Source organism: Urocampus carinirostris, chromosome 20 (assembly GCF_059441175.1).
Source record: "Urocampus carinirostris isolate Australia breed hairy pipefish chromosome 20, RoL_Ucar_1.0, whole genome shotgun sequence".
NCBI classification, from domain to species: domain Eukaryota; kingdom Metazoa; phylum Chordata; class Actinopteri; order Syngnathiformes; family Syngnathidae; genus Urocampus; species Urocampus carinirostris.
The window spans coordinates 22,811,062-22,838,866 of NC_142368.1; the positions used below are offsets into that span (position 1 = coordinate 22,811,062).

Here is a 27,805-nt window from a genome sequence, read left to right on the forward strand (position 1 = left end):
TGACACAAACACAACCCAGACCAGACTTTAAGTCCCGCGATTGTAACTGAATATCCTTCATTAAAGTACACAGTCCACAAATCACAGCCGGCAAAATGAACGGAAAATGATACCGGTTTGATGCAGACCGGCAGAGTCCGGGTCCCGTTGAAAGTAATCCAAAGAAAAAGGTGTATATTTCAAAAGGTAAGGGTGGGAAAAATATATATCCACTATTTTCCGTGTCCACAAACACTCACCTTTACCGGTCCCCACTTTCCGTCAGCCCGCGTTTGTTACGCCCCTTGCCCTAGCCCTAACCCTAACCCTAACCCTAACCCTAACCCTAACCCTAACCCTAGCCCTAGCCCTAGCCCTAGCCCTTGCCCTTGCCCTAGCCCTAGCCCTAACTCTAACCCTAACCCTAACATATCAGAATAAGTGTCCAAAATAAATACAAATAAATACATTACAAAAATATACAGTTGCAAATACATATTATACATGGTTACACATATTTACAAAGAAAGACGGTACACCGAGGGAATTTTCAAAGCTTTAATAATAATAATATAATATTTCACCCGGGCAGTTAATGGTAGCAACACGCTAGAAACACGCTCGCAACACAGTAAACGGGTCTGTTAAAAAAACATACCGTAATTGTAAAAATCACAGTAAACCGTCCTCATCTTCCTCCTTAGAACTGAAGCCATCAAAGTCGTCTTCCTCAGTGTCGGAAAGAAAATTTGTCATATAAACGTCGTCCCACGCTCCCGCAGCCGGACTTGCGCCGTTACTGTCGCTTGAACTTTCATCCACTCCTGATTCTGTGCCCTCCTCTCCGTCATGCAGCAGACCGGCTTTTCGTAACCCGTTGGTGATGGTGGATTTTTTGATGCTGCCCCACGCTGTCAGGATCCACTGGCAGACTTGCGAAAAAGTTGCCTTTCGCATGCGGCCAGTTTTAGTGAAAGATTTCTCGCCGCTAGTCAAGCCAACAAGTTGCAGTCTTCCTCGGCGCATATATTCCACCTGTCTAAATCTTACCTTTTGTACTCGAGCGCCGCTGGCGGCCGTAAGAAAAATTACGTAGATTGGCCGCATCACTGCATAAGCCGCAGGGTTGAAAGTTTGGAGAAAAAGTAGCGGCTTATAGTCCGGATTTTACGGTAAGTGTTTTTTTGGACACATTATAACACATTTTATTTAAGAAAAAAATATTATTTTTGGAGTATCATCGTTATAGTGCGTGGGTCTCTAAACCTCTTAGCCCGAGAGCAACACCAAGGGCATGGAGTAATACAAAGGGCACTGCGGTAACGCACTTTGAAAACAAGAATTATTAACTAACTATCTATCTATCTATCTATCTATCTATCTATCTATCTATCTATCTATCTATCTATCTATCTATCTATCTATCTATCTATCTATCTATCTATCTATCTATCTATCTATCTATCTATCTATCTATCTATCTATCTATCTATCTATCTATCTATCTATCTATCTATCTATCTATCTATCTATCTATCTATCTATCTATCTATCTACCATGGTCATATCCCTCATGAGGGGTGACCGACAGCAAGACAAATACACACAATAACAAAGAAAATAAAAAAGGGAAAAATTAGCAAAAAATAATAACCAATAACAAATAGATTTTTGGACCATGGCCAACCCAAATGCCCAAACACCCAACCTCGGCACTTAAGTTGGTCATGCTTTTGTCCCTCCAGATGAAACGGGACACAAAAAAGCGGCTGTGTCACTCGGGTCAAAGTTAAACGACACACTCTTCTCTTCAAAAGCAGGGCCTGACAGCTTTCACTGGTTTACCCTTGCCGCATCATACAGGTGCCCTCCTCATCCCTTAGAACGCGTCCAAAAATCCCACTATCCTATTACAACACGTCTCCACTCACTCCTATCACTAACAAGAGCTCTAGCTTCCACTAGATTTAGACCTCTAGACAGCAAGAATTTTAAAGAATTAATCAAATCTTCTATTTTACTGACATTTTACGTGAGAACTGATTTTTCAATGAAGTATACGGAATGATTCAACAAGGTGAGAAGCAGATAAACTTCAACATAGAATAATTTATTTCTCCTTCACCTTTCCAAATGACAACTTTTACAACCTTTTGCAGGAAATGGCGTTCATTTTTTCAAGACGTTATCAGTTTCAGTTTCATGAACTCTGCATCATGTTCGTACAAATAAATGATGTAAAAGTTTTACATAAATAAATACATTTTTAAATAAATCTTATCACATTTCTACTAATGACTACTTTTGTAAAGGTACAATTACCAGTTTTACCTGACCAACATCCAAGTTGAAAGTTGCAGTTAGTTGCTCAGAAATACATGTTGCATCCAGTTGCATAAAAGGATTAGAAATGAATGACTCAAACTGATTAAAGTCACAAATCATTTCTCAAACTCTTGTCCAAGTCTATTTATGACCAGACAGTACTTGTCTGCAGTTTTATGAAAAGTCTAAGATGCTGAAGAATTCACTTCTGGCCCTGACACTTTTTTAAATGCATGGAAAAATGTCCATACATCCATTATGATCCATCTTCTGCACCGCTTATCCTCAGTAGGGTCGCGGGGGTGCTGGAGCCCATCCCAGCTATCTTCGTGCAATGGGCAGGGGACACCCTGAACTGGTTGCTGGCCAGTCGCAGGGCACACAGAGACAGACAACTCACTTGCTCATTTACACCAAGGGACAATTTGGACCCGCCAATTAACCTGACATTCATATTTTTAGAATGTGGAACGAAACCGGAGTGTCTGGAGGAAACCCACGCAAGCATGGGGAGAACATGCAAATTCCGCACAGGAACATTCGATCCCACGACCTTACATATGTGCCGTGGTCGCGCTAAAGACTCAGCCGCCGTGCCGCCCGAAAAATGTTCAGCATAGTTTTAAATGCATTGACAGAACATAACCAAGAGCAAACGTTTTACCTTTGCCCTGCAGTTTACAACTCAAAAGGTTTAGTTTCACAGTGATGTCAGTTAAAAATACAAGGTCCAGTATACACTCTCAGTCAGGGTTGGGTAGGGTTACTTCAACTTGATTACAATTACTTTTGGATTACTCCAATACTAAATATGCTAATAAAAGACAAAAGAAACTAAATATGAACAAAATTATGACTCACAAGACGTGGTAAGCTTTCTCTCCTGGATTTGATCTCTTTGATCTCCGGCAAAACTAACATAAAATGCGAAACAAACAAAATGAAAATAAATCCAAACAGCTTGCCAACATCATTTCTGCCGTTCCATGTATTCCGTTACTCCCCAAGCCTGCACAAAATTTAGTCATTTTATTCATATTTAGTTTCTTTTGTCTTTTATTAGCTTATTTGGTATTGGAGTACTCCAAAAGTAATTGAAAGTAATCAAGTTAAAGTAACCCTACCCAACCCTGCTCCCAGTCTGAAAAGGCAGTCTTATTTAACAAAAAATGCATGGCTCTAAAAGAGGCTTCGGTTGCTTTTGAGTAAATACACTGCTGTTTACCCAAACTTCACTTTAACTCGTGGGCCTTTGCTGTTCGTAGTGCACTGCTGGGCAGGTAATTACGGTAAATATGGAACAAGTGCTGAGACAGTGCTGTGACAAGTGCTGAAGTGGCGTTCCAAGCTGTGCCGCTTTAAGACACAGTTTTCTTTCACATTAATAAAAATAGTTTTTCCTCCCATTCACTACGAAAATCATGCGGTTTCTTCTTTTTACCCCTATCTTTATTTGCGTAAAAAACGATATTGACTCCTTCACGACGCTCAAAATCAAGGTTGCAATTGTAATGAGCAGTCGCCTCTGCCCTGTGATGTAAACACATTAGATTGATTTTTTTGATTTTATTAGGTTTTGATATATTTGTTATACTTTTTGTTTTTAACTTAAATCACTGTAAATGCAATTTTAAAAAGTACAATTTAATCACATTTTGGACATTGATAGTGTGTGATTAGGTCCATTTTTAGAACGGGCCCGCGGGCACGTGATATAGTCGCTGCGGGCGACCCCTGTTATAGTGGCTGTGAATGGCCCCTGCCCATGGTTTGGACACCACTGTATGTATTGATTCATTCATGTATTTTTTACTCTTTGATTTTTGTATGTATTTAAAATCAAATATGAGAAGCTCTCACAATAAAGTGAACATAACTGTGTTTTCATTTATAAACTCTATTTTTGTATTCTTTTGTCCTTTTCTTTTTTAATTGATTTTGATGGGCCGTGTACTGTATACAATATAGAGAACTGACATGAAAGCGGCGCCCTCTTGTGGCTTTGTAGGTTGCAGCGCCACAGAGCTTAACCAGTGGACAGCTCACTAGGTACACATTTATTTAGAAGTGCATTCAAAACGATAAGCATCATTTAGCATTGCATGTTCTTTATCAAATTAATGAAATATTGTTTTTTGTTTTTTTTACTTACCTAAATATTGAAGAAAAGTCCCTCAATCCATAAAAAGTTTTAGGTAAATTTTAAAGCTGAATTTTGATTAAAACGACAGTGATTACCTAATCGAGTAAAACTAAGAATGTAATATAATTTACTAAATTTATACCAAAAAAAAAAAAATTCTGCCAATTTGGTTCTTAGAATTGTAAACGGATTAGTGTTCTAGTTTCAATCCAGGTATCACTGCCATACTATCAATACAAGCTTTTCTTCTGTAAAAAAATAGGAAATAAATACCAGGAGTGGGGTTTGAACCCACGAGGACTAATGTCCATTGGATCTTAAGTCCAACGCCTTAACCACTCGGCCATCCTGGTACATGTAATGTCCCACAAGACCAGTAAACTATTGTACAAACACATCAAGGCCATTGGCCAAATGTGACAATGATGTCAACCGTGCATAATAGTCAGAGTGATTAACAGTGCGAATGAAATGTGAAGATTCATAGTTTAAGAGCCTTACAGCCTGTAGATACAGACTATTGGCCAATCTAGATGTTTTGGACTGTATGGACTGGTATCTTCTCCCTGTGGGCAGCAGGCTGAAAGGGCTGTGAGCAGGATGGTGCTGGTCCTGCAGGATGTTGTCTCCTTAGACAGCGAGTGGCATAGCTGGTGCTGATATCAGAGAGAATCGTTTTTATATTCTCTTGGCAGATTTCACAACCTACTGGAGTGCCTGATGGTCCTCGTTGGTGTCAATTGATGTTTTATTTGTACAGCGCTAATCAAAAAATTCTTAAAGCAGCTGGAAAACCACACTGAGCATCCATATGTCAGTAGAATGCTGAAAGCATAGTTGTCAAAATCAGTTGTTTAAACTTAATAAAGGTTGGTATCGATTCTTCACCATATCTGATTTCACTTTTCAAATATCTCTGCAGTGCGGACGGCGAGTTTGCAGTGACGCACATGACCAAGGCGCACCTGTTCTACACAGGGGCAGTGCGCTGGGTGCCCCCGGCCATCTACAAGAGCTCGTGCAGCATCGACGTCACCTTCTTTCCCTTCGACCAGCAGAACTGCAAAATGAAATTCGGCTCGTGGACCTACGACAAAGCCAAAATCGACCTGGAGCGGCTGGAGACCTCGGTAGACCTCAACAACTACTGGGAGAGCGGCGAGTGGGCCATCGTCAATGCAGTGGGCACCTACAACACCAAAAAATACGACTGCTGCCATGAGATCTACCCGGACATCACCTACTTCTTCATCATCCGCCGCCTGCCGCTCTTCTACACTATCAACCTCATCATCCCTTGCCTGCTCATCTCCTGCCTCACCGTTCTGGTCTTCTACCTGCCGTCCGACTGCGGCGAGAAGATCACGCTGTGTATTTCGGTTCTGCTTTCCCTCACCGTTTTCCTGCTCCTCATCACCGAAATCATCCCGTCCACATCGCTGGTTATCCCGCTCATTGGCGAGTATCTACTCTTCACTATGATCTTCGTCACGCTTTCCATTGTCATCACGGTTTTCGTGCTCAACGTGCACCACCGCTCGCCCGGCACTCATAAGATGCCACGATGGGTGCGAACTGTTTTCCTGGATTTTGTGCCCAGGTGGTTGTTCATGAGAAGGCCAGCGCCCAATGCCAGGCGCAGACGGCTTTTGATGGAAAGGCGCAGGGGCCGAATGGCCTCCAGGACAAGTATCAGCACGTCAGCCACTTGGGGGAAAGACCCTAGGTCCTGCTCAATGGAGGATTTAGAAATGGGGACCCTGACTTCATATTTCTCCTTCCGGCCGCCATCGCCGCAGCAAGAATTAGCGCCACCGCCGCAGAGGTTGATAAATCGGGGTGTCAAACAAGTCAAACAGGAAATCCCCACCCCAAAGTTCTCACTCACACCGAGTGTCATTCACGCCTTAGAAGGGGTCCACTACATTGCAGACCACCTGAGGGCCGAGGATGCTGATTTCAGCGTGAGTAATGCGGGAATGTACCCATTCCTTGATCAAAAGTGATCCTTTTTTTTTTTTTCCAAAATACAGTAATCCTGCATTTTTTGTGGGGATTCCGTTCCAAAACTGACCTGCAATAGTCAAATCCTGCTGTATTTTTTTATTTATCAAATACTCTGTTATACATTGAAACTAAAGAACAAACCTGATTTACAGGGGGATTACCTGATGTGCGGTCCCTTCCCAAGGTTTCTTCATTTTCCTCATGCTGAGAATTTTGAGTTTTTTGCCCTCATGTAGGTTTTAGATGAGCGGATGGTGTAATAATAGTCGTTAGTTTGCAATAGACCGTGCAGCCCTTTAAAACTCCTTGTGATTAAGGGCTATACAAATATGGCTCATTCAACATTTGGGTTTGCCAACCGATGCCAAAGGAAAGTAGATGTTATGGGGAAGCAAAAATGTGGCATAAAAATGCTTTTACCTTCCTTTAGCATGTCAAGAATTACAAATTTGTCAGTGATATAAAGCTTTTTCCTCTTCCTTTTGGTGCTTTTGTCCATCCAGAGCGTTTGGTGGCATGACAGTTATTAATGCTGAGGCAGACCAAGGCAGAAAAGGGGTAGGGTGACTGTTAAGCCAATCAGGATGCAGAACATAATGCATGATGAAGATCACAGAAGTGGCATAGAGTGAATAGTTATCAAATATCATAACTGTAAGATAAAATATGATACTCTATTTTGCAAAATGTTTGATATAATAATTTACTCACGGTACTTGAAGAATGAAGGGAAAATTTCTTTAAGTTTGACATGAAATGATAACTTAAGAATTTAGCATAATGTACTCAAACGGTATATCTGTATATTTCACCATTAAGTAGTTGTACCCTTTCACAGCATTTTTCTTTTGTGTAATCTGGTATTGGTGCTGATACCAGCATCTTAGATGTGAAAATGTTAGTATTCTAATCACATTACCAGAAGTGGGATTTGAACCCACGCGGACTAGAGTCCATTGGATCTTAAGTCCAACGCCTTAACCACTCGGCCATTCTGGTACAAAGTTTTACATTAAAACAAACAAAAAAAATCACACTACTACACGTGCAGTGGCCCATATCAGCGATCCTATACTAAGATAGGTTAAGCCTGAAAATACAGAGACTTAAACACAAGATGGTAGAACACCTTAAGCACTTGGACGCTTCTTGGCCCTTTTGTTTGTGTAGTTCCACAGAAAATGAAACCAGAACCTCTCATCATGCTACGAGTTAGCTTGTGCAGTATTATTCAGTAATGAATAGTAAAGATGTGGGTATCGTATTTATCAATTTTGAAAAATTGTTTGTGTGCAGGTCAAAGAGGACTGGAAGTACGTTGCCATGGTGATTGACCGCATCTTCCTCTGGATGTTTATCATCGTGTGCCTGCTGGGCACCATTGGCCTCTTTCTGCCTCCTTGGCTGGCTGGCATGATATGAACTCCCGCTTCTTCGCTCACCATTGTTGTAGCTCAAATATGCTAGCATTGCTAGCATTAGTATGTGGTTGAATGAACAGGAATCATGTACGATGAAGAATGTTAGCATGTTTGCAGGGTTTGTTTGCATTCGGTTCAGGATACCAAAAGTAAAACTGTCTTATTTATGATCGAACAAGTCATTTTTGAGTATATTTATTATTTTGGGTCACTGTAACTGAAGTGCAGGACAGTTTGGCATCTAATACCGAATTATTTTTTTTATGGGGTCCTTACCAAAAACACACACACAGGGATGTACAGCATATATGACATATGTACAGTGGAACAGATAATTTATCAGCATTGTAGTCAAGGCGCGACAGGTTTGGCTAGGTTGGCGCGTACGCGGGCCTGATCGACGGCATCCAGCATGTTTTTGCTGTCCACGGCTAGACTGTGCGCTGCTGCTAGCATTTGCTTGCGGCATTCTTCCCTCAATGAGGTGATGGCGTTCTGCTGTGCTAGCCGCATTTTGCTGATCAGCTCCGCCATGTCGTTGTTAAGCAGCTTTTGGGTGCCTTCAATCTGCCAAAGAGAAAAAAAGGCGCATTAGGTAATTGTTTTTTTTATTGAGTATTTCCTCAACATTTGACACAAAAACTTTATGGTCTGTATGGTAAAGCAGGCAACCCATGGGTCATGAACAGCCCTTTAGGCTCTTGAACCCTGCCGAATGAACGAAAATAGTAAAAATTTAATGTTAGAAAAGTATGGCTGATATGGTTTCCCTTTTGTTGCACTGCTCTCATCTCATCTCATCTCATTAGCTGCACCGCTTATCCTCAGTAGGGTCGCGGGGGTGTTGGAGCTCATCCCAGCAATCATCGGGCAGTGGGCAGGGGACACCCTGAACTGGTTGCCAGCCAATCACAGGGCACACAATGACAGAGAGACAACTCGCTCGCTCATTCACACCTAAGGACAATTTGGACCGGCCATCCACCTGAAATGCACCTGAAATGCATGTCTTTGGAATGTGGGAGGAAACCCACGTAAGCACGGGGAGAACATACTAACTCCGCACAGGAAGTCTGGTCGTTGGATTAGAACCCACACCGGAGGTTCCCAAGACCTTAGAATTGTGCCGCACACACGCTAACCACTGCGCCGCCGTGATGCCCTGCAGTGGTCTCATTTCCCTGAAATATGGCACACTAAAACAACGTTGAAGTTTGTTGGAAATGCATGATCCATTCCCAGCGGCACAATTATTGACCAGAATTGCAGTAAGGTTTCTTAGCATGTATTTTGCAGTACCATCAAAGCATCTCTTTCTCATTTCGTTTTCGATAATTTTAAGTTGGCATTCAAGCCCTTCATTAAAATAAAAATGGAAAGGACATTGACAAGATTAGAGATGTGAAATAACGATCATGACGGTAATTAGGAGCAACAATGGTTGTACGATGTATGATGCTAGCTTCAAAGTCAAAACAAGTCAAACTTATTTGTATAGGCCTGAATCACAAAAATTCTCGAAGGATTTCAGAGGCAGCAATAACAACATTCTCTGATCTAAAACCTGCATGTAAGCATTGAAAAACTCAAATACGTTTTAAATGGGCGCTAATTATTTGATGATTGGTGCAATTTAATTTATTTAACTCATAAATAAGTTGTTCTTATTTCTTGATGAAAGAAAATAGATCTGGAGAGAAGCAGTTCAGTTGTGGACATTTATTACAAAGTTAAAAATAAAATTAGTAAAACAGAGGGACCAATGGATTGGAGAAGTGTTCGTCCACCAAAGGCAAGAGTGCGTTACCCCAAAAACCCATCGACAAATAGTTGACCACAGTTTTTTTAGAAAAAGGGGTGTGGATTGGCAAAATGGAACATGGAGCTCTAACAGACTCTTCTGAGAACTTACATTACAAGGCAAACAAAGAAGTCCATGTACATTCGATTAGTAATGCATACAGCTGAATCTTTAAGGCTGTCTAATAAGGCTAAAGCTGAAGCATCGGATGATATTTTCTGGGAAAATACTGATATGTAAGAACACATTTATAGGAATACAGCAAGTGAATACTTCACTAAAATGTGTGGATAAATATGATGTGCTGCTGACTAAATAATAAAACAAATATAGCAGAAAACTCATGTGATAGTGACAACATACTCAGTGGCACATTTGAATAATACAACAGAATTTTTGCATTTTTAGCAAGCACGAGTATATTAACAACCTCAATTTCACTGTGTTCCAAGGTCCTCTTGATAAAAGATTAAAAAAAAAGGGATATGATTTATCGATCCATTATCTGCACAGCTTATCCTCAGTAGGGTCGCGGGGGTGCTGGAGCCCATCCCAGCAGTCTTTGGGCAGTGGGCAGGGGACACCCTGAACGTACTCGCTCATTCACACCTAGGGACGATTTGAACTGGTCAATTAACCTGACATGCATGTTTTTTGGAACGTGGGAGGAAAGTGGAGTGCCCGGAGGAAACCCACGTAAGTACAGGGAGAACATGCAAACCCCACACAGGAAGACTGGTAGCTAGATTTGAGCCTATAACCTCAAAACTGTGTTGCGGACGCAGTAACCACTCAACCGGCATGCTGCAATATAGATCAATTTGCTTTAATAATTACTCTTTTAATACATATTTAATGACAAGTATCGGATCCAGAAACTGTATCAGTAGACACTTAAGATAAATCAATGAATCAATCAATCTTATTTGTTCACCTGGTTTTACAGAAGAAAATATAGAATTTAATTGTGCAATGAGTTAATTAAGGCATTTTCCTCACGCATGTCTAATTTATTCACTTTAATATTTTGAGGTGTTTTACCAAACCAACAAGTGTTACTTTGATAGCTGCTAGCATGATAGCTTTTAGTGCGCTGACCCCACTGTTGCCATCCAAGGCAAATGAACTCATTGTTTGTTTACCCTACATGAAATTGTCCCATTTTAATGATTTTCATGACTTTCTAAAATCTACTCGAAAAGGGACAACATGAAATCAGCGTAGCGAGTACCTCAGTGAGCACGGACTCGTGCAGAGTGGGCAGGATGTCGTCCACGCTGCTGATGAGCTCTCTTAAGGCCATTCCCACTGACTGGCAACGACACAGAGGTACACATATACAGTATAACAAGATTGTTTAATTTATCCAAGTTTTGCTTGTGCTAACCGATGACAGCTCAGAAGAACGAAGATGATTAGCTTTGACAACTGACTCTGACAGCCCGGGGCAGATTACAATGTTTCTTCATCTATGACGCATCACATATGAAAAAGCAGTACATTTTCATCGCATTATAACACTATTTTAGTCACGGTACCAGAGAAGAATGTTAAGTCAACCATTGCCAGACGTTTTTCTCAAATTGGAAGAGCAAGTGCGAACCATTTTTGGCCATTTGGACTCATTTTTGAAGGCCTACAGAACATTTTTAGAAGAAAGCTTAAACCCTCATCTTTAATTAGAAAAAAAGTTTGTTTCTAGCTTTTATCATTGCTCAGTAAACAACAGTTGTACATTGAGAAGCCTTTTGAAAATTCTAATTTCCAAGAAAACTTCTGAGAAAATTTTATTTTGCCAAAGGTTACATTTCAAGCAGAACTTTCACTTTGGTGCTTTTTTTGCATATGAGATACTTCCGATATCTAAACAACCCTTTCCATAACCAAAAGGGCATCTTGCTTTCAAAATAACATTTTTTTTGCAAGAACAATGTAAATATGCATGATCGATGCCTGAACTTAGCTAGCCCTTTTCAATGCCTGATGTTTCCGGTTATGTGACCACACAATTTCGGTCACAATGGAGATCGTTTTACTGCGGAAGTGCATGAAACGTCATCCTTCTCTGCCCCGACAAAGTGACTTTGTCATCAATTTAGAAAAAAAAAAGCTTGAGCAGTTCACTGTTTCTACTAATCGACATTTTAGCTACTTTGACCACATTGCTTTACTACGCCTATACTTTCCATACACACTAGGAAGTGGGGACTTCCTCGATGTGTGGAAAAAGGTGTAACAAAGGCAATCCTGCCATCTGATGGTGATTTATTATACTAAATTTAGTTTATTATACTAAAATCATTTCCAGAGGCTTGAAACCTGCTGCACCAAACACTTCTTTAAATGAAACAAAAAGAAATAATGTACTGAATGAGTTTTTTCTATTTCATTCTTCTATTCTGAGCTTAAGTGACGCATTTATTGTCATTGTAACAAGTAAAACACACGACAAAATTAACATTTGTCTCTGGTACCGTGACCAAAAATAGTGTGATAAAAAGATCAAATATACTGTAATCTCATATGTTTCATTTTGGTGCTCTCACAGCCGGAACCTGGGTTTTATTCCCATTGCATTTACATGCAGGATTTTAGCTACGGAAAAGTTAAATGTTGATGTTGAAATCTCACTGGACAAAAAAAAGCAGAAATAAATGAAGTGAAATAGGCTTTCTTTGTTGGCGTCACCTGCACGACTGTAATGTACTGCTCGGGTTGCATGTCCACGATGTCGTTCTTGAGCTGCACCACCACCTTGACAACGTTCATCACTCCCTTGTAAACCTTATCGTCGGAACGATCCAGCTCAGCCGTGGGTGCCGGCTAATACGAATAGAAATAAATAAAAAAGAGTAGAAAAATAAAAATTAAGCTAGCAAGAGTCAGAATCACACAAGATTTGTCATAACCTGTGCTGTGAGCCGAGGAGGCTTCACTGGTGGGCCTGGAAGAGACAAGACACTTTATTAGGTACATCAGCTCATTTGGTTTGATCATGCTAGCTTGTATTTAGTGTTTTTGTCATTACAATGTAATAAAATTGGGTCTTTACTATTGTAACTTTAAATTACAGGTCAGTCACATTTTTGTTAGCAACTGTGCATCCATTTTCTATTTGTTTATATCTTAATTTTCATACGGTTTTGTGGATTTCTGGGTTGTTTTCAGTGAATTACATTTTTAGTTCATCTACTTCATTCATCTAAATTATTCTTGATTTTTTTATATCTTAGTTCATATCAGTCATAAAAACTTCAATATTCACATGCATCAGAATATAATGTAAATGTTTCTATTTTAATTAAATATACTGTTTTTTTAAAGAAATTAATATTTATTAGCAGATTGGCATTCACCAATAATTCTTTATTTGTTTGGATTTTGATTAAATATTTTTTGTGTATTTTGTTTATTGAATTTCAATTATTGGAGTTTGTTTAGCAAATTTGCACCCATCTAATTCTCCTTTCTTCATGTTTTAATTTGATTCAAACACTGTAGCTAGCAATTTAACACCCACCGATAATAATGTTATCTGTTGATATTTTAATTCAATCTATTTTGTGAAAATTAAACGATAAAAATAAGTATTATTTAAAAATCTATTATTATTATTTTTTTTCAAATATTTGATACAATTCCTGACTTCATGGCCAGGTGTGTTTAATTAATTATTATTTTTAAATAAATAAGAGTCAATATTATCAAGGTTATCTTTTCATAACTTTCATATCTTCATATCTGCATTTTACACAGTATCAAAAAATGTGTTATGTTCATGGTTAATAGATATAATACAACTACTGAGCAACAGATTGAGACCCATCAAAATCCTCAAGATTACATTTTGTTCATCTTCTGCAAAGAGCAACTAATACTAGTATTGTACTGAAACTAGTTTCTACACTTTGTAAATGTTTTATTTACTTACCGTTTTCAGCATCTGCCTCTTCAGACTACAAAAAACAAACACAAAAATAGACCTCATGAAAACAAGATGGGTTTGGATGAAGACAGGACTTAAATCTTCAGAAAGTTGCTACATTAAAGGGACACTGTGTCATATTTGACCACGAGATGTAGCTACAAAGCACAAGGAAGAATAAAACCAGGGTGACTCAAGGTGACCATACCGAATCATTGGTCTTTTCATTTTCTACCCAGCCTTTTGCAAGGTTTTTGTTTTGGGGGGTTCCCGTAGCAGCAAGATGGCGGACAATTATGTCAACTCCCTCTAATTAAGCCCTATGTTAAATTTTTAGACTTACGAGTGTTATAAAAAATGCCATTTTACATGATAGTTTAAGTATTTTTTTGCTTATTATTCAAATCAATATTGTTATTCTAACGATATAAAAGTCTTTTTTGACCACCAAGAGGCATTACAAAATAATACACGCTGTCCCTTTAAAAGACAAAACCTACCTTTGACTGTGGAGGTTCTTCTGGTCCCATTGGGTCCTGCAAAAGAACAGGCAGGTTCAATTTATAGCAAACAGACATGGAGCCTCTCTTGGGAACACTTGAGAGGGGCACATCGATTTTCAGACTAGCGGGCCGTCCCCGCCTTTGGGGCCCGCTCTCAGGCGCCCCCCGCTGACGACAGTTGGACGCAACGAGCGGGTTGACAAACGTGAGCGAGCTTGCGTTCCGCACCAGAAGTCTCTCTTCTTTCTCCAGCCACATTTTGTCGGCCTCCATCTGCGCTTTCTGGTGCTGTAAGGTGTCGCGCATTTGCTGGCGCTCCATCTGCCAAAGGCGCTGGGCGTCCTCGCGGCTGTTGGGCTCCGATCGGGGGAACTCGTTTTCCTGGGGCCAACACAAGCGTTTGGTACTTAAGTTCGATTTTAAGCTCTCAAAAAGGTGCTTCCTAGTGGTGCAGTACTACAAAAAATGTTTTTCTAACTACTGTAAATTCTAGACTACAAGCCACTACTATTTCTACATTCTAAACGATACGGGGTACTTTTTTTATTGCAAGATGGATGGTGTCGGCCACCCTCTAGCAGCTGACTGAGTACTGGTGCGGACCAACGGAATCCAACTGTAAAATTAAAACAAGGCATCGCAACCCAGTGGAGGGTGATGACCTTCGTGATCTCTGCCCAGTACTCTGAATGTCAAAGTGAAGAAATTCAGTGAAGCCTGGGTAAACGGCGTGAGTAACATCTCGGTAGCCAAATGCCTCATTATTTAATTAGTGATGCCCATTAATAGATGAATGAGATTCCCACACTCCCTGGAGTAAGACAGAAATCTTGGCAGAGTGCGACAAATCATTCCTAAAATAAAACTCAATGGACTGTACTTACTAAAATTCAGATGGTCGTACAATCATAACATCCAGTACACTTGCTGTGCCATGCAACTGATCTTAAACTCTCCCATCCATTGCCCACATAGATAAATAGATGCATAGAGATAACAAGTATGGCTATTGTCATGACTACTGATTCGGGGCACCTGCGCCTGCCCCGTTGGCGCCAACAGCCCTGGTCGCTGATTGGCTTGCAGGACAACGTGTTATTTTAATGTACTAGACTTTTCCCCGCTGATTTTTTAAAAATGTAGGGAATAGACATGAATGAGTTCATTTAAGGCCGTTTAAAATTTAGTGTGGTTTATAGAACACACAAGTTGAGTTTCTTTCTTAAATATTTCAAGTGTTTTCTGTAATCTGGAATTTACCTTACCTTTATTACGTTTACAATTTTTATCAACTGAGGATTTTAAGAGAAAATGCTGTGATTTTTCATTAGCATGTTATGGTTTAGTTTTAGTGTTAATTACTACGACTGATGAGCTTATTAAAGCTTGGTTTAGCCCGATTCTGTTTTGATGCTGTAGCAGTTCAGGAGCTGCCTGAAGAAGTTAGAAAGATATCAACAATGGCATGTCAAAATGTCCTAGGTTCGAATAATTTGAACCGCACAAACAAAAGCAAAGCAAAAAAAAACCCACAACTGCTTAGGGCGACCTACTATAGATTTATGCATAACCTAGCATAGCATAGCCACTGATCTGCCGATAAATGCAATCTGCAACATGGACATGCAATAAGTAACCAGGATGGCCGAGTGGTTAAGGCGTTGGACTTAAGATCCAATGGACAATAGTCTTCGTGGGTTCAAACCCCACTCCTGGTAGTTTATTTATACTTAATCTAGCTGACTATAGCTTACTAAAAATTAAATTGTATAAATATAAGATATAGAGGGCAAGCATCTAGAGAAAACCTGGGCACTCTGATTCTGCAGGGCTTCATGTCCTGAATTAAGTTGGTGGTTTCTCTTTTTCATCAATAAAAGTCAACATGTTAACGTATTACCAGTTTAGTTTTCAAAATTTCTTTTCAATATTTTTACCCCCATGCTGCGACGTCGAGGCGACCTGAGGGGCAGTGGCAGAGTGTTCATGGAGTCCACAGGTGACTGATATTCACACGGATTGGCCAAGTCCGGCGAGCTGGCGCACAGAGCCTCGTTCAGCTGCGTAAACACAAAAATATGTAATGCTTTCATTTATTCTCTAAAGCAGGGGTCACCAGAGCTAAATTTGTAAGTTTTGTTAATGAGTATTGCAAAGGGCTACCAGTTTAAAAAACTTATAAGGTATTACTTTGTTGTTACTACATTATTACTTTGTTAATACCACTTTGTAATTGTGAGAAATAGGAATTTAATAGTCACAACCACTCAAAATCATGCTGGATCAGAACAAGTCAGCAAGCTACTCGGGTGTTCTTAGGGGGCTACCTGGTGCTCGTCATGATCACGTTGGTGATCCCTGCTCCATACCGAGTTAAAATACTCACTACTTAGTACCTGAATGTGCAAACCAATGCTGAGTGTGTTCCCAAAGCGTCCCGGTTTCTTTCTTGAAGGCTGTGATGATCAAAAGAATCATAGGTGGTGCTGCTGATCGCTTAGCATGTCATATGTAGCTTCTACCTTGGGAGGCGGCTCGGAGAAGCTGAATTTGGTGTCGAAGTATTTTGTTGAGCGTGCTCGGTCCCGCTTACGTTCCGCTTCTTGCTCCTTCTCCATCTTGTGAACATCACTAGCAAAGGCATTTTGGATTTAAGTGACCGGTAACAGAAAAATCCACTATATATTTTTTAGTCTAATGGGGAATATTAGCTGTAAAGTAACACTTAATGGAAAATGCGATAGGCCTGACGTGCAGTCAGGGGAGGAGGCAACTTAAATGTGCTAAAAAAATCATAAATAAGAAAACTATATTTTATATATATATATATATATATATATATATATATATATATATATATATATATATATATATATATATATATATATATATATATATATATATATATATATACACAGTCACGGTTGCCATGGCGCCCAATTGGCCCCGCCGTGTGGCAGTTTGTTGACAGATTGGCTTCCCTCCTATTTAAGCTCAGTGCTCTCACTCACCCTTGGTCAGTCGGTCAACGAACCTCTGCACCCACAAGACGTGGGTTTTTGACTCTCACCGATTTCCTGTTGGTGTTTCCTGACAGGACAAAATAGACGGGAACAACACCGGACAGGACTGACCAAGAGTGAGTCCTGCACTGAGCTTAAATAGAAGGGAAGCCAATCTGTCAACGAGCCGCAGATGCCGCCACACGGGCGGGGACAATTGGGCACCATGGCAACCGTGACATATACCTGTAATAAAAAAATATATGGATAAAATAATGTCTCTCACTTTGTTCTTTACATTACATTGTAAACATTCCATAATCGCAAAAAAAAAAAACAGACACAAAAAATTGAGATGTATGTTTTTCACATGACTGCATCATTATACCTTTGTCTTGTGACTAACCTGTCATCATGAAAATATAAAATTACAACATATTAAATTATTTTATTTATTCAGTGTTAAAGTTCTTTCTCATTCAACTTTATTTTTTGGGGCATTTTCCCTCTGAAAATCACTGAATAATCACATAGTATTATTAACACGTAGTATGAAATGGTTTACTGTACAGAGTATCTGCAGATCCAGTGAGGCACACCATGGTCATGCCTCAAGGCAGAGGGCGATCGCGAGACCAAGGGTTCTGATTTGGTGCACACCTTGTCTTCAAACAATAGTAATACAGTGGGACCTCGCTACTTCGCGGTTCCACGTTTGCGGGTTCAGAGCTTCGCGGCTCTAAAAAATAATAATAAGAAAATAAAATAATTTAAAAAAGAAAAAAATCTTTTTTTTTTTTTAAGCATTTTTGAAGGGGCGTCGCTACTTCGCGGTTCCACGTTCGCAGGTTCAGAGCTTCGCAGGTCTAAAAAAAAATAATAATAAAATAAAATAATTACAAAAAAAAAAAGATTTTTTTTAAAGCATTTTTGAAGGGGCGTCGCTACTTCGCGGATTTTCACTTTTTGCGGGTGGTTTTGGTCCCCATTAACCGCGATAACCGAGGGATTACTGTAGTGATATTATTAGAAAGCTAGCAGTAGGTCAAGCCCTCCAATAAATATTTTTTCGTTGCATGGACTTTTTTTTCATATTGGAGGATTACTTATCTATTGATGCCTTGTTTCAAAAGGAGAAGTGCATTAGCTTAATTCACAAGTTAAGACAATAAATTGTTTGTTTTTCTATGCTTCGGTTCATATATTGCTTTCTTGCTTCGCCAATCAAATTATAATTACAATGTTGGTTCATTTGTTTGTAAATTTGACTGTGCCTCCCCAGACTGGAACTTCACTGCATGTTACTGAGTTAGAGCCGTATAACCTTCGAACTATCCGATACATAAAGCCAAAAAACACACGTTTCACCTGATTTTGACCACCAGTTCAGTAAAGTTGGGCCTCTCTCTGGGGTCATAAGACCAGCAGCGCGTCATGAGGGAATAGAGCGCTGGCGGGCAGTTGTCAGGTTTGGGCAGCCTAATGCCTTGCTCTAGCTGGTTGATTACGTCACGGTTCTCCAGCCAGAAGAACGGTTGCTGGCCTCGGCTCAAGATTTCCCACATGCATACGGCTGAGGAGGGGCATAATCAAATTCATATTCATCAATTGCACTTTTTAGACTATTTGGGGGGTTAATTTAAAAAAATAACATGAAAAATCAGCAGATAAAATGATAAAATACAGACCAAACATCCAGACGTCGCTGGCCGAGGTGAATCGTCGGAAGTTGATGGATTCTGGCGCCATCCACTTGATGGGCAATCGTGTGACAGATGCTGCGATTTCAAATTAACAATTGAATTATTTTTACGTATTAATCTGAAGCAAGGACCCATCATTAGTTTTGCTCCGGGGCCTAATCCAAACTTTCTGTTCTGAGGCGGGCCGGATAGGTAAAAGAATGTCAACTCAGATTTTTAACTTTGCAATTTTGGTATTAAGCTTTATCATTCAGCCCACATTACCCTACATTTTATAATCAAAGATGACCATGGAACACATTTATTTACTAACAATGGGGAAAAAAAAGATTTTTATTCCTGGTATTGAGTGTGATAACAGTTGAGTGAATGCAGTTTTACATCTGAACTAACTCACCACGCTATACAAAATCAACACTGCCCTCCAGCAGACGTATAAAGCATTTGTCATGATTACTGATGTGAATCACCTGTGCCCGCTTATTTGGCGGCAATCGCTGCGGGCTCTGATTGGCTCCCTGTCCCTATTTAAAACCAGTCCTGTCAATCCCTTGTTGTCAGTCCGTCTGCGAACATCTGTGTATACAAGGCAAGCCTTTTTCGACCCTGACTCCCGCCCGTCCTGTTTTTGCTCCCGTTTGTCTCCGGCTACAACCTGTTTTGATCCCGACCACGTCTGCTCTCCCGTCCCGGCTTGCGACCCATTTTTGATTCTGCCTACGTCTACTCTTACGTCCTGGCTTACGACTCGTTTACGAACCCGACCACGCTTTGCTCTCACAGTTTTTAACGTCCCTGACACCGCCATCGCTCGCTACGGAAGATCCACTTCCGTGTTCGGATCACAGTCCGAGAGCGAGTCGCTCGACTTGCTTCCCGTGTCCAGCGAACACTGGATTGTGGGCACAGCCCTTCCTCTTTCTTTCAATGAAACTTGTGGTAAACGTTATACAATTGGTTCCTGTTTCCGTTCTGGTCCTGACATTTATTTACAAACAATGAGGAAAAAAGATTTTCATTTCTGGCATTGAGTGTGATAACTGGTTTATTTTAACACTTGAGTAAATACAAAATTTACACCTGAACTAACTCACCACGCTATACAAAATCAACACTGCCCTCTAGCGGAAGGAGAAAACATTTGGGTGGTATTTATTTAAAAAAAATCATAACTTTTGATAGAAATGACCTACAGACTCACTTATTTTTTAGAACCCATTTATTAATTACCGGTAAACAATCCAACAGGCTGGATCGGGCCCACTGGCCGTATGTTTGGCATGAGCTAAAGCATTATTTAGGGTAATATCATTTGAGGCGTTGAAACAAATTGATTAATCAGTTATGATATGAAAACAGTATTTTTATAATTGATAAAATTGTGAAATGAATCAGGTATTAAAAGAATCAACTACTTTTATAATTGATTAAATGCCCTTTGAATATGAATGTATCTAAAGCTTCAGAAAAATAGCTTATTTTCCTATATATTCCATCATTTTTTTTCAAGTTGTTTTTCATAACAGAATTGTCACGACCAGAACGGAATTAGAAGCCAGATGCGTAACGTTAACCACAAGTTTATTGAGATAAAGAGGAGAGGCTCGCTGGTCGCGGGAAGCAAGCCACTCACAGAATCGGAACGTGTTCCAAATTCCGAAGTGGATCTTCCGGAGTGGGAGATCGTAGGGTCGTAGACGGAAAATTAGGTCGATAGCCGGGACAGGAGAGCAAAATGTGGTCGGGGTCAAATAACAGGTTGTAGCCAGAGACAAACGGGGAAATCAGGAACGGACGGGTAGAAAACAGGTGAACAAAATGGGTGAACAAAAGGGGGACTGACGGGAGTCAGAGTCAAAACGCTTGCCTTGTAGGAACAGAAGTTCGCTGATGGACTGACAACAGGCAAGTGAAAGGACTGAGCTTAAGTAGGAGGGGGAACCAATCAGAAAGCCAGCAGCAGGTGAAATTAATCAGTCATCATGACAAGAATATCAAATAAATTCGAGTAAAACTAAAATAAACCATTTGATGATGTAAGTACCAAAATGTACAGGTCATAAATAGGTAATTTAATTTAACATTTAATGGGTTTTGTTGGAAAAGTCCTTAATTTCGGTCTGCCCACACATTTGAGTGTGATTTTTTTGTGAATTATTGACTTTTTTGGCTATATGTGAAATACATTATTTTAAAGGAATCTGAGTTTGGTGAGACCAAGAATTTGCTTTTTAGTTGGAAAATAATTGTGAACATTTTTCTTCTATTTTAAGAGTCTGTTTAACTCAAACCAGTAACTAGTTTTGCTAAGAATGTAGATTTGTATAATGGCCTGTTGCACAAAAATATTTTAGTTTAGACAACTAGTCAAATATTTAATTAATTAATTTTAACGATTTATTTACGGAAAGTAAATCAAAAGTCACACCAGGAAGTCACTGGTTTTATTTTTGCACTTTTTAAAAATCTGATTTATGTTTTTTTTATTTTTGGCATATTTGTTGTATTTTTGTTTCTTTGGAAATGATGCGGGGTGGATAAGTGGTTAGGCACAGTTATGAGGTAATGGGATTGAATCCAACAGTGCGGAGTTTGCTTGTTCTCCCCATGCTTATGTGGGTTTCCCCCGGGCACTCCGGTTTCCTCCCATATTCCAAAAACATACACATCAGGTTGATTGGCCGATCCAAATTGTTCCTAAGTATGAATGAGCGAGAGAGTTGTCTGTCTCTGTGTGCCCTGCGACTCGCTGGCAACCAGTTCAGGGTGTCCCCTGCCCACTGCCCGAAGACAGCTGGGATGGGCTCCAGCATCCCCGCGACCCTATTGAGGATAAGCGGTGCAGATAATGGATGGAAATGATGTAGTAATGTCCCCTTTTTTAAACAGGCTCACTTATAGGATCAGTGTGTATTATTTGAAGACTAGATGTTGCTGTATTGTGTGGTGCAACCGAAAATAAGTGCCTAAAGCACAAGGAACAATACAAACTACGGAGCCTCAAAGTAACCAAACTACACCATTTTTCTACTTATTTTTTGCCCAGCCTTTCATAAGGTTTTTGTTTTTTTGGGGTATTCATAACAGCAAGATGACGGACAAAAATGTCACCTCCCTGAAGGTAAGCCTCATGTTATGTAAAATAAATAATGATTTCCTGACCTTTCCGTGTTTAAAGAAAGAAAAATGCACGTTTATATGCTGTTTTTTGCTTCTTATACAAATCTACAGTATATTGTTTTTTAAAAATAATATTTTAATTAAAACTTTAATTTGCCACAAGGAGGTGCTATATGATATACAATGTCCCTTTATATAATCTAAGATACTAATTTTTACTCTTTGACGCACAAAAAAAGCATTCTTTCCATCTTATGATTAATTAAATCAAGACCGCAAACCTTTGTAGTACTCCTCGTCTTCGATGTACCGCGACAGTCCAAAGTCTCCTAGTTTAACGCAATCGGGACTGGCGACCAGAACGTTCCGAACGGCGATGTCCCTGCATTGAAACCCCACAAGAAGAAGTCAAATAAATTTTAAAAAAGACATATCGTATACACTTGCCAAATTTAGAGCTATAAAATACTAGACTTAAAACAAGTGGTTCGGCTTATTTGTGCATAAAACAAAATAAACACAAGGGCATAACTAAACATGCCACTCAATTTCCCACAGGCGTGTGGTGTCTTCATGCTCCACCCACGCACCATCTCTTCTTCCTGTTTAGGCAATCACCGCTGTCCTGACTATGGTTGAGAGGGACAACATCTAAACTTATTGTAAATTAATGTGTTTTATTGGCTTTTTCGCAACTAATAAAGGGTTCCAAATAGGTTAGTGAAAGGGGGATTGAAAAGGGGAAAACAGTGACAACAACGATTGATATGAAGAAGAAAATGACTACGAAATACAAAAATGGTGTTCGAGTGTCTGCCTTTGAAATGCTGCTTAAAGTTATAGTATATGGTTTAAAATAGTTGTTGTTTGAACCTTTATTACTAGTTTATTGTTCTTTATTTTTGTACACATTTAAATCATTATCAAGGCTATTTTAAAGCAATTACATGGGGTCAACTTTTATGCAAGTATAAACGGTACACATGCAGTAAAAGAATACAATATTGTAGCTGACCTGTGCACCATGTTAACTCCTTCTAAATAGACAAGAGCTTTGCAGATTTGCAGGCTGAAGAGAACCAGGGTCATGTTGGTCAATTTGTTCTGGTTCTGGATTAGGTAGTTGCCGAGCTAGGAGCACACACGACACATACGCAGATGAGGTTAATTCATTGAATCGTCAAATAATTATTTCCACTTTTTTGTTGCACCAACCTCTCCGTACTCATAAAGCTCCATAACGATCCACACAGGGTTCTCCTCGATAATGCCAATGAGTTTGACGATGTGAGGGTGATCCAGGTTCTTCATGATGACTGGCAGGAAATGCAGAAGAAGTCATTTTAGACGTGCTTGTTTTTTTTTAGTCACGAGTTGAGGAACATACCAGCTTCACTCATGAACTTCTCCATGACGTCGGACGAGCAGTCTTTGCACGTCTTGACAGCCACTTTCACCTTGTCTCCCTTCTGATCCAGTTACAAGAACATGTTAGCTTGCAAAATCATGAAATAGTCTCTGGCACCACCTAGTGGTTGGGAGGTATCCTCATGTAGTTTTTTTTCTATTTTTATGTTTTTTAGCAAATACATTTTTGCACCTAATTCTATTGTATTTCAATTCAATTATGTTAAAAAAAATAATTGAAGAAGATGTGATTATTGTTTTATTTGGGGTGAATTTAGCCCACACATTCTATAATCAAAACTATAGGCTACTGAAGATGCCTGATTAATTGTGGCTAGCGTAATCAGACCATCAGAAAATTGAAAAAGTATACACACAATACACCACCAAAATAATCCTTACCGTCTTATTTTAAGCAGTGAGCACATAGTTAGCTGTAGCAGTAAGCTGTTAATTTTAGGGTCTGTATTGTCATCACTAGCTGCGACTAGCAAAACACAAGGAACTAGCATTAGCAGCTTCTTTCATTTAATGTTCATGTAATGGGTATTTTCATCTTAAAATAATGTGTCTTTTTGTGCTGGGTGAAAGATAAAAGATTATTGAAAGATCCATTGGAGAATATTACTTTAATTGCAATATATTTCTCAGTTTTTCAATACGTTCTATTAGCTTCATTAGTTTATATGCATAAATTGAAAAATGTTCAGCTTTCCATCAGTCTGAACCTCGGTTTGCAGTCAGATTTTTGTTTGGCCCTCCGTCCATTTAACTTTGACACCCCTGTCTTAGACCATTTAAAGAAGCGACCTCTGACTCATTCCCGGTCTATGTTGGATCAAAAAGTTCGATTCTTAACAGGCACTAATGCCAGAAACTGGCATTTTTATATTTTTCAAATCTAATAAATACTTTTAAACAGTTTAAATCTCTTCTACACTTTGCAATCACCTCCCACAGGGTGCCATTTTGAAAAAAGTTTCAAATATCTGGGTGAAATTATAACTCCAAGCTATTTATTTTAACTCCTTCCTCTTTAAAGTGTATAAGACCTAAAAAAAGTAATATGAACGTTTCTATTTCCCAAATTGCAGTTGTTATTGTTTGACTTACCACTGAGACGTAAACTCCGTCGTAGACTTCGCCGAAAAAGCCCTCCCCGAGGATTCGCCCGAGTGTGATGTCGCCGCGGTCGATACCGTACTTTACAACTTAATGCATAAATAGGGAAATTGTTCACTTTACTGACATCGTTCATTTAATAAGATATAGCCAAGATACATTTTATCCTATTATCAATAACTTTAAATTACATTTTTAATTTAATACCTTTTTTTGTACTAATGTAAACAACAAACCTGAGCGGGGCCTTTCGTCCATAATCTCACAATATATGTCCGACCCTGAAAATACAAAATAACTGATTTTATGAGCTTTTGCACTTGTTAATTCCCTAATAATTCAAAACTTCACTTTGGCAGCACATAGTTCACAAGAAAGCTTACCCATGCTATGTCGCAAAGAGCTGGTGTCGCTTTTGCTGTGAGAAAAACATTAGAATTAAGGCAAAAACCTTGTATCCCCGAGCCGCGTCAGTGGTAACATAATAGACTTACCCCGTTGGAATGTCAGGCAGAGAGCTCCGTAAGCTGAGATCTAATAAAATGTGACACAAAATGCTTGTTACTTTGTTCCTTGACAAATCTGTAATTTAGGAGTCACTAACTTTTTTGAAGCTGAGAGCTACTAATTTTGTTAGTGATAAATGTGAAAGGCTGACAGTATTGCATGCAATTCTAAAAACAACAACATGATATTACTATGTTGTTTCTATGTTATTACCAGGTTGTAATGTTTAGAAATACGCTAAAACCAGGCTCAGTGTTCTATTAAAACATCATGCCAGTTACAAATCACTTTTCCAAGAAAATCACCATCACCCATCACTGGGATATTTTCAGATCCAGTCCATGGCTACTCAGGTGTTGTTAAGGGGCCACGCCTTTAACAGCGCTCTTGTCTATTCAGTGTACCGAACCCAGTGCCTGACCTCCCATTCAACATTATGTCCTTTTGATTGTCAACTTCGCTGCTTAAACTCACTGGATCACCGGACCTTTCGCCTGTCTATTGGGTAACATTTGGTTGCCTCTAGTGTTCTGGATACTGTTGCCTCGCCGCTTGGCTTTCAGTGCCACGAACCTCGCCCTCAAAAAGGACAACTGTTTTATTGTAAAACTGCTTCTTCATTGTTCTTTCGCACCATCCCATTGCAGAGCCCCTGACAGAAATAACATAATAACTACATAGTAACAACATCATTGGTTGTTATAGAATTTTATAAAAGACTGGCAGCCCCTATGCACCAATCAGTAATTAAAACATAATAGATATCAGTTCCAAAAAGGTGGCTGACCCCCTTCTATATACTAATCATAAAAGTAAATAGCATTTAGTGAGTTGATACTATGTTTGAACTCCTACTGTGATTTTTCCGGTAGATGATGGACTCGTCCGAGTCGTTCTCCAAGCGCCAATAACCGTCAATAAGATCCATCATGTTTTCTGCCATGGGCACTGAAGCCACATTGATGGAAAGATGCTATTCAGGAGAAGAAAATATTATGGCGTGTACCTGTATAGCACCATGCTTTTAAGAAAATTGTGTACTTGTCTGGCGCCTTCCACATCCAGATTGATGAGAGCCTTGCCGTCACTTTGGGATAAACATTGCACTTTTTTGATTTGCTTGAAATCAGCCAGAAAGACAGGCTGAGGAAGAAATTGGATTAAACATTGACTATACACCTCATAATTCGAATCCGTGCCTAGCTTACTGCCGAATTCTTCTGCGTGCGTTGTCGGATTCCTCTCCCGCCGATGACCAGCTCCACAGCCAAACTCCAACCTTGCTGTTAAAACACGTTGGCTTGAAACAACAACAACAAAAAGAATCGTCGCTAGCACCGAAGTGACATTGCTCACCACTAGCTCGCACGGGAAGACTTCCTCGTCGTAACTGACAAACTCTTTGAGCGTCTCAAAGAACTTCCCCATGCAGTCGTCCTCCTTGAGCGTGGAAAACTGCTGGAATGTCTGCTGGATTAGCTTGCGCAGTTGCTTTGACTGGAAAAACACACACAAAAAAAACATTAATACAGGTTTAAGGATAACAAAATCATAGCAAATACAAAGTTAAATAAGATGACTACCTTCATGCTGTTAATCAGTTCTGATGGGAAGAAAAGATCCAAGCCTACTTCTTTCCTGCACATAGACAAAACAATGAGATTTAAAGCAACTAGCACCTATTAAAGGAAATAATAAACAGTTCATAAACTTACTCCAGTAGTTCAAAGTTAGACTTCTTCTCAAGTCCTTTTGCATTCATGTCCTTATAAAACCTCCTAAAAGCAAACATGAATCGTTTATTGAAGTGTGCACCCAATATTTAGAGGCGCCTATAAATGGAGAGGAATTCATTTCATTAGCTCATTTCATCTCATTAGCTGCACCGCTTATCCTCAGCAGGGTCGCGGGGGTGCTGGAGCCCAGCTCAGCAATCATCGGGCAGTGGGCAGGGGACAGGGGACATCCTGAACTGGTTGCCAGCCAATCGCAGGGCACACAGGGACAGACAACTCGAATGTGGGAGGAAACCGGAGTGCCCGGAGGAAACCCACGCAAGCACGAGGAGAACATACAAACTCCGCACAGGAAGTCCGGTAGCTGGATTTGAACCCACACAGGAGGTTCCCAAGACCTTGTAACTGTGCCTGCACACGCGCTAACCACTGCACCGCCGTGCTGCCTGGAGAGGAATTCATTAACTTTCATTTTTCAATCCAATCCTGAATTAAAATAATGTGTCTCGTTAATTTTAGATACTTGTCACCTATCTGTCACGGTTGCCCATGGCGCCCAATGGGCCCCGCCTGTTTGGCACCAGCTGCGGCTCGTTGACTGACTGGCTTCCCCCCTATTTAAGCTCAGTGCTCTCACTCACCCTTTGTCAGTCCGTCAACGAACCTCTGCACCCGCAAGACGTGGGTTTTGACTCTGTCCGGTTTCCTGCCTGTGTTCCCTGTCCGGCATCGTTCCCATCTATTTTTGTCCTGTTTAATATTGATCTGCAGTTTCGTTATTTTTTGTGCTGTCTGGTATCGATCTCCAGTGTCTGGTAGCGTTTCCCTCTAGTTTGTCCTGTATAATTTTGATCTCCAGTGTCTGGTATCGTTTCCGTCTATCTCGTTCTGCTTGTTATCGGACTCCTGTCTCCAGTGCTTAATATCAATCCTGTCTGTTCCGGTATCGAACCGATCTGTCCGATATCTGCTCGTGCAATTGGTATCAATCTCGTCGGCCTTTGGCCTCCTGTCATTCCACGCCAGACTGCTGCCTTATGTCTTCCGCGATCACCAAATCACTGGTGTTTTGGGTTAACGTGCATGACAGCCCCATTTCCCGTA

The 27,805-nt window shown here is 40.0% G+C and overlaps 2 protein-coding genes and 3 non-coding genes across 7 annotated transcripts in view; 2 read left to right on the plus strand and 3 right to left on the minus strand.

Moving 5' to 3' along the window:
• chrna2b (cholinergic receptor, nicotinic, alpha 2b (neuronal)) overlaps window positions 1-12,772 on the plus strand; it is a 38,423-nt gene extending 25,651 nt beyond the window's left edge. The window contains exons 5-6 of the mRNA XM_088325536.1: window positions 5,370-6,411; window positions 7,751-12,772. Coding sequence (XP_088181662.1) covers window positions 5,370-6,411; window positions 7,751-7,876 — 1,168 coding nt within the window. The 3' untranslated portion in view covers window positions 7,877-12,772. The remainder of the gene's footprint in view (window positions 1-5,369; window positions 6,412-7,750) is intronic.
• trnal-uaa (transfer RNA leucine (anticodon UAA)) lies at window positions 4,718-4,800 on the minus strand. Its single transcript has one exon. It is a non-coding gene; the product is annotated as a tRNA-Leu (tRNA).
• trnal-uaa (transfer RNA leucine (anticodon UAA)) lies at window positions 7,371-7,453 on the minus strand. Its single transcript has one exon. It is a non-coding gene; the product is annotated as a tRNA-Leu (tRNA).
• The window catches only part of ptk2bb (protein tyrosine kinase 2 beta, b), a 35,145-nt gene continuing 14,797 nt past the window's right edge, over window positions 7,458-27,805 (minus strand). For 2 of the 3 annotated variants that reach the window (XM_088325533.1, XM_088325534.1), the window contains exons 6-30: window positions 26,681-26,743; window positions 26,549-26,603; window positions 26,322-26,462; window positions 26,174-26,248; window positions 26,007-26,108; window positions 25,821-25,938; window positions 24,953-24,992; window positions 24,842-24,876; window positions 24,695-24,739; window positions 24,450-24,547; window positions 23,317-23,398; window positions 23,145-23,245; window positions 22,945-23,060; window positions 22,211-22,311; window positions 18,795-18,884; window positions 18,475-18,679; window positions 16,627-16,735; window positions 16,501-16,560; window positions 16,042-16,164; window positions 14,102-14,485; window positions 13,608-13,632; window positions 12,586-12,620; window positions 12,365-12,499; window positions 10,908-10,988; window positions 7,458-8,442 (exon numbers count right to left, since the gene is read on the minus strand). In XM_088325533.1, coding sequence (XP_088181659.1) covers window positions 8,227-8,442; window positions 10,908-10,988; window positions 12,365-12,499; window positions 12,586-12,620; window positions 13,608-13,632; window positions 14,102-14,485; window positions 16,042-16,164; window positions 16,501-16,560; window positions 16,627-16,735; window positions 18,475-18,679; window positions 18,795-18,884; window positions 22,211-22,311; window positions 22,945-23,060; window positions 23,145-23,245; window positions 23,317-23,398; window positions 24,450-24,547; window positions 24,695-24,739; window positions 24,842-24,876; window positions 24,953-24,992; window positions 25,821-25,938; window positions 26,007-26,108; window positions 26,174-26,248; window positions 26,322-26,462; window positions 26,549-26,603; window positions 26,681-26,743 — 2,635 coding nt within the window. In that variant the 3' untranslated portion in view covers window positions 7,458-8,226. The remainder of the gene's footprint in view (window positions 8,443-10,907; window positions 10,989-12,364; window positions 12,500-12,585; window positions 12,621-13,607; window positions 13,633-14,101; window positions 14,486-16,041; window positions 16,165-16,500; window positions 16,561-16,626; window positions 16,736-18,474; window positions 18,680-18,794; window positions 18,885-22,210; window positions 22,312-22,944; window positions 23,061-23,144; window positions 23,246-23,316; window positions 23,399-24,449; window positions 24,548-24,694; window positions 24,740-24,841; window positions 24,877-24,952; window positions 24,993-25,820; window positions 25,939-26,006; window positions 26,109-26,173; window positions 26,249-26,321; window positions 26,463-26,548; window positions 26,604-26,680; window positions 26,744-27,805) is intronic. The other variant, XM_088325535.1, reaches the window with a different exon arrangement.
• On the plus strand, window positions 15,740-15,822 carry trnal-uaa (transfer RNA leucine (anticodon UAA)). Its single transcript has one exon. It is a non-coding gene; the product is annotated as a tRNA-Leu (tRNA).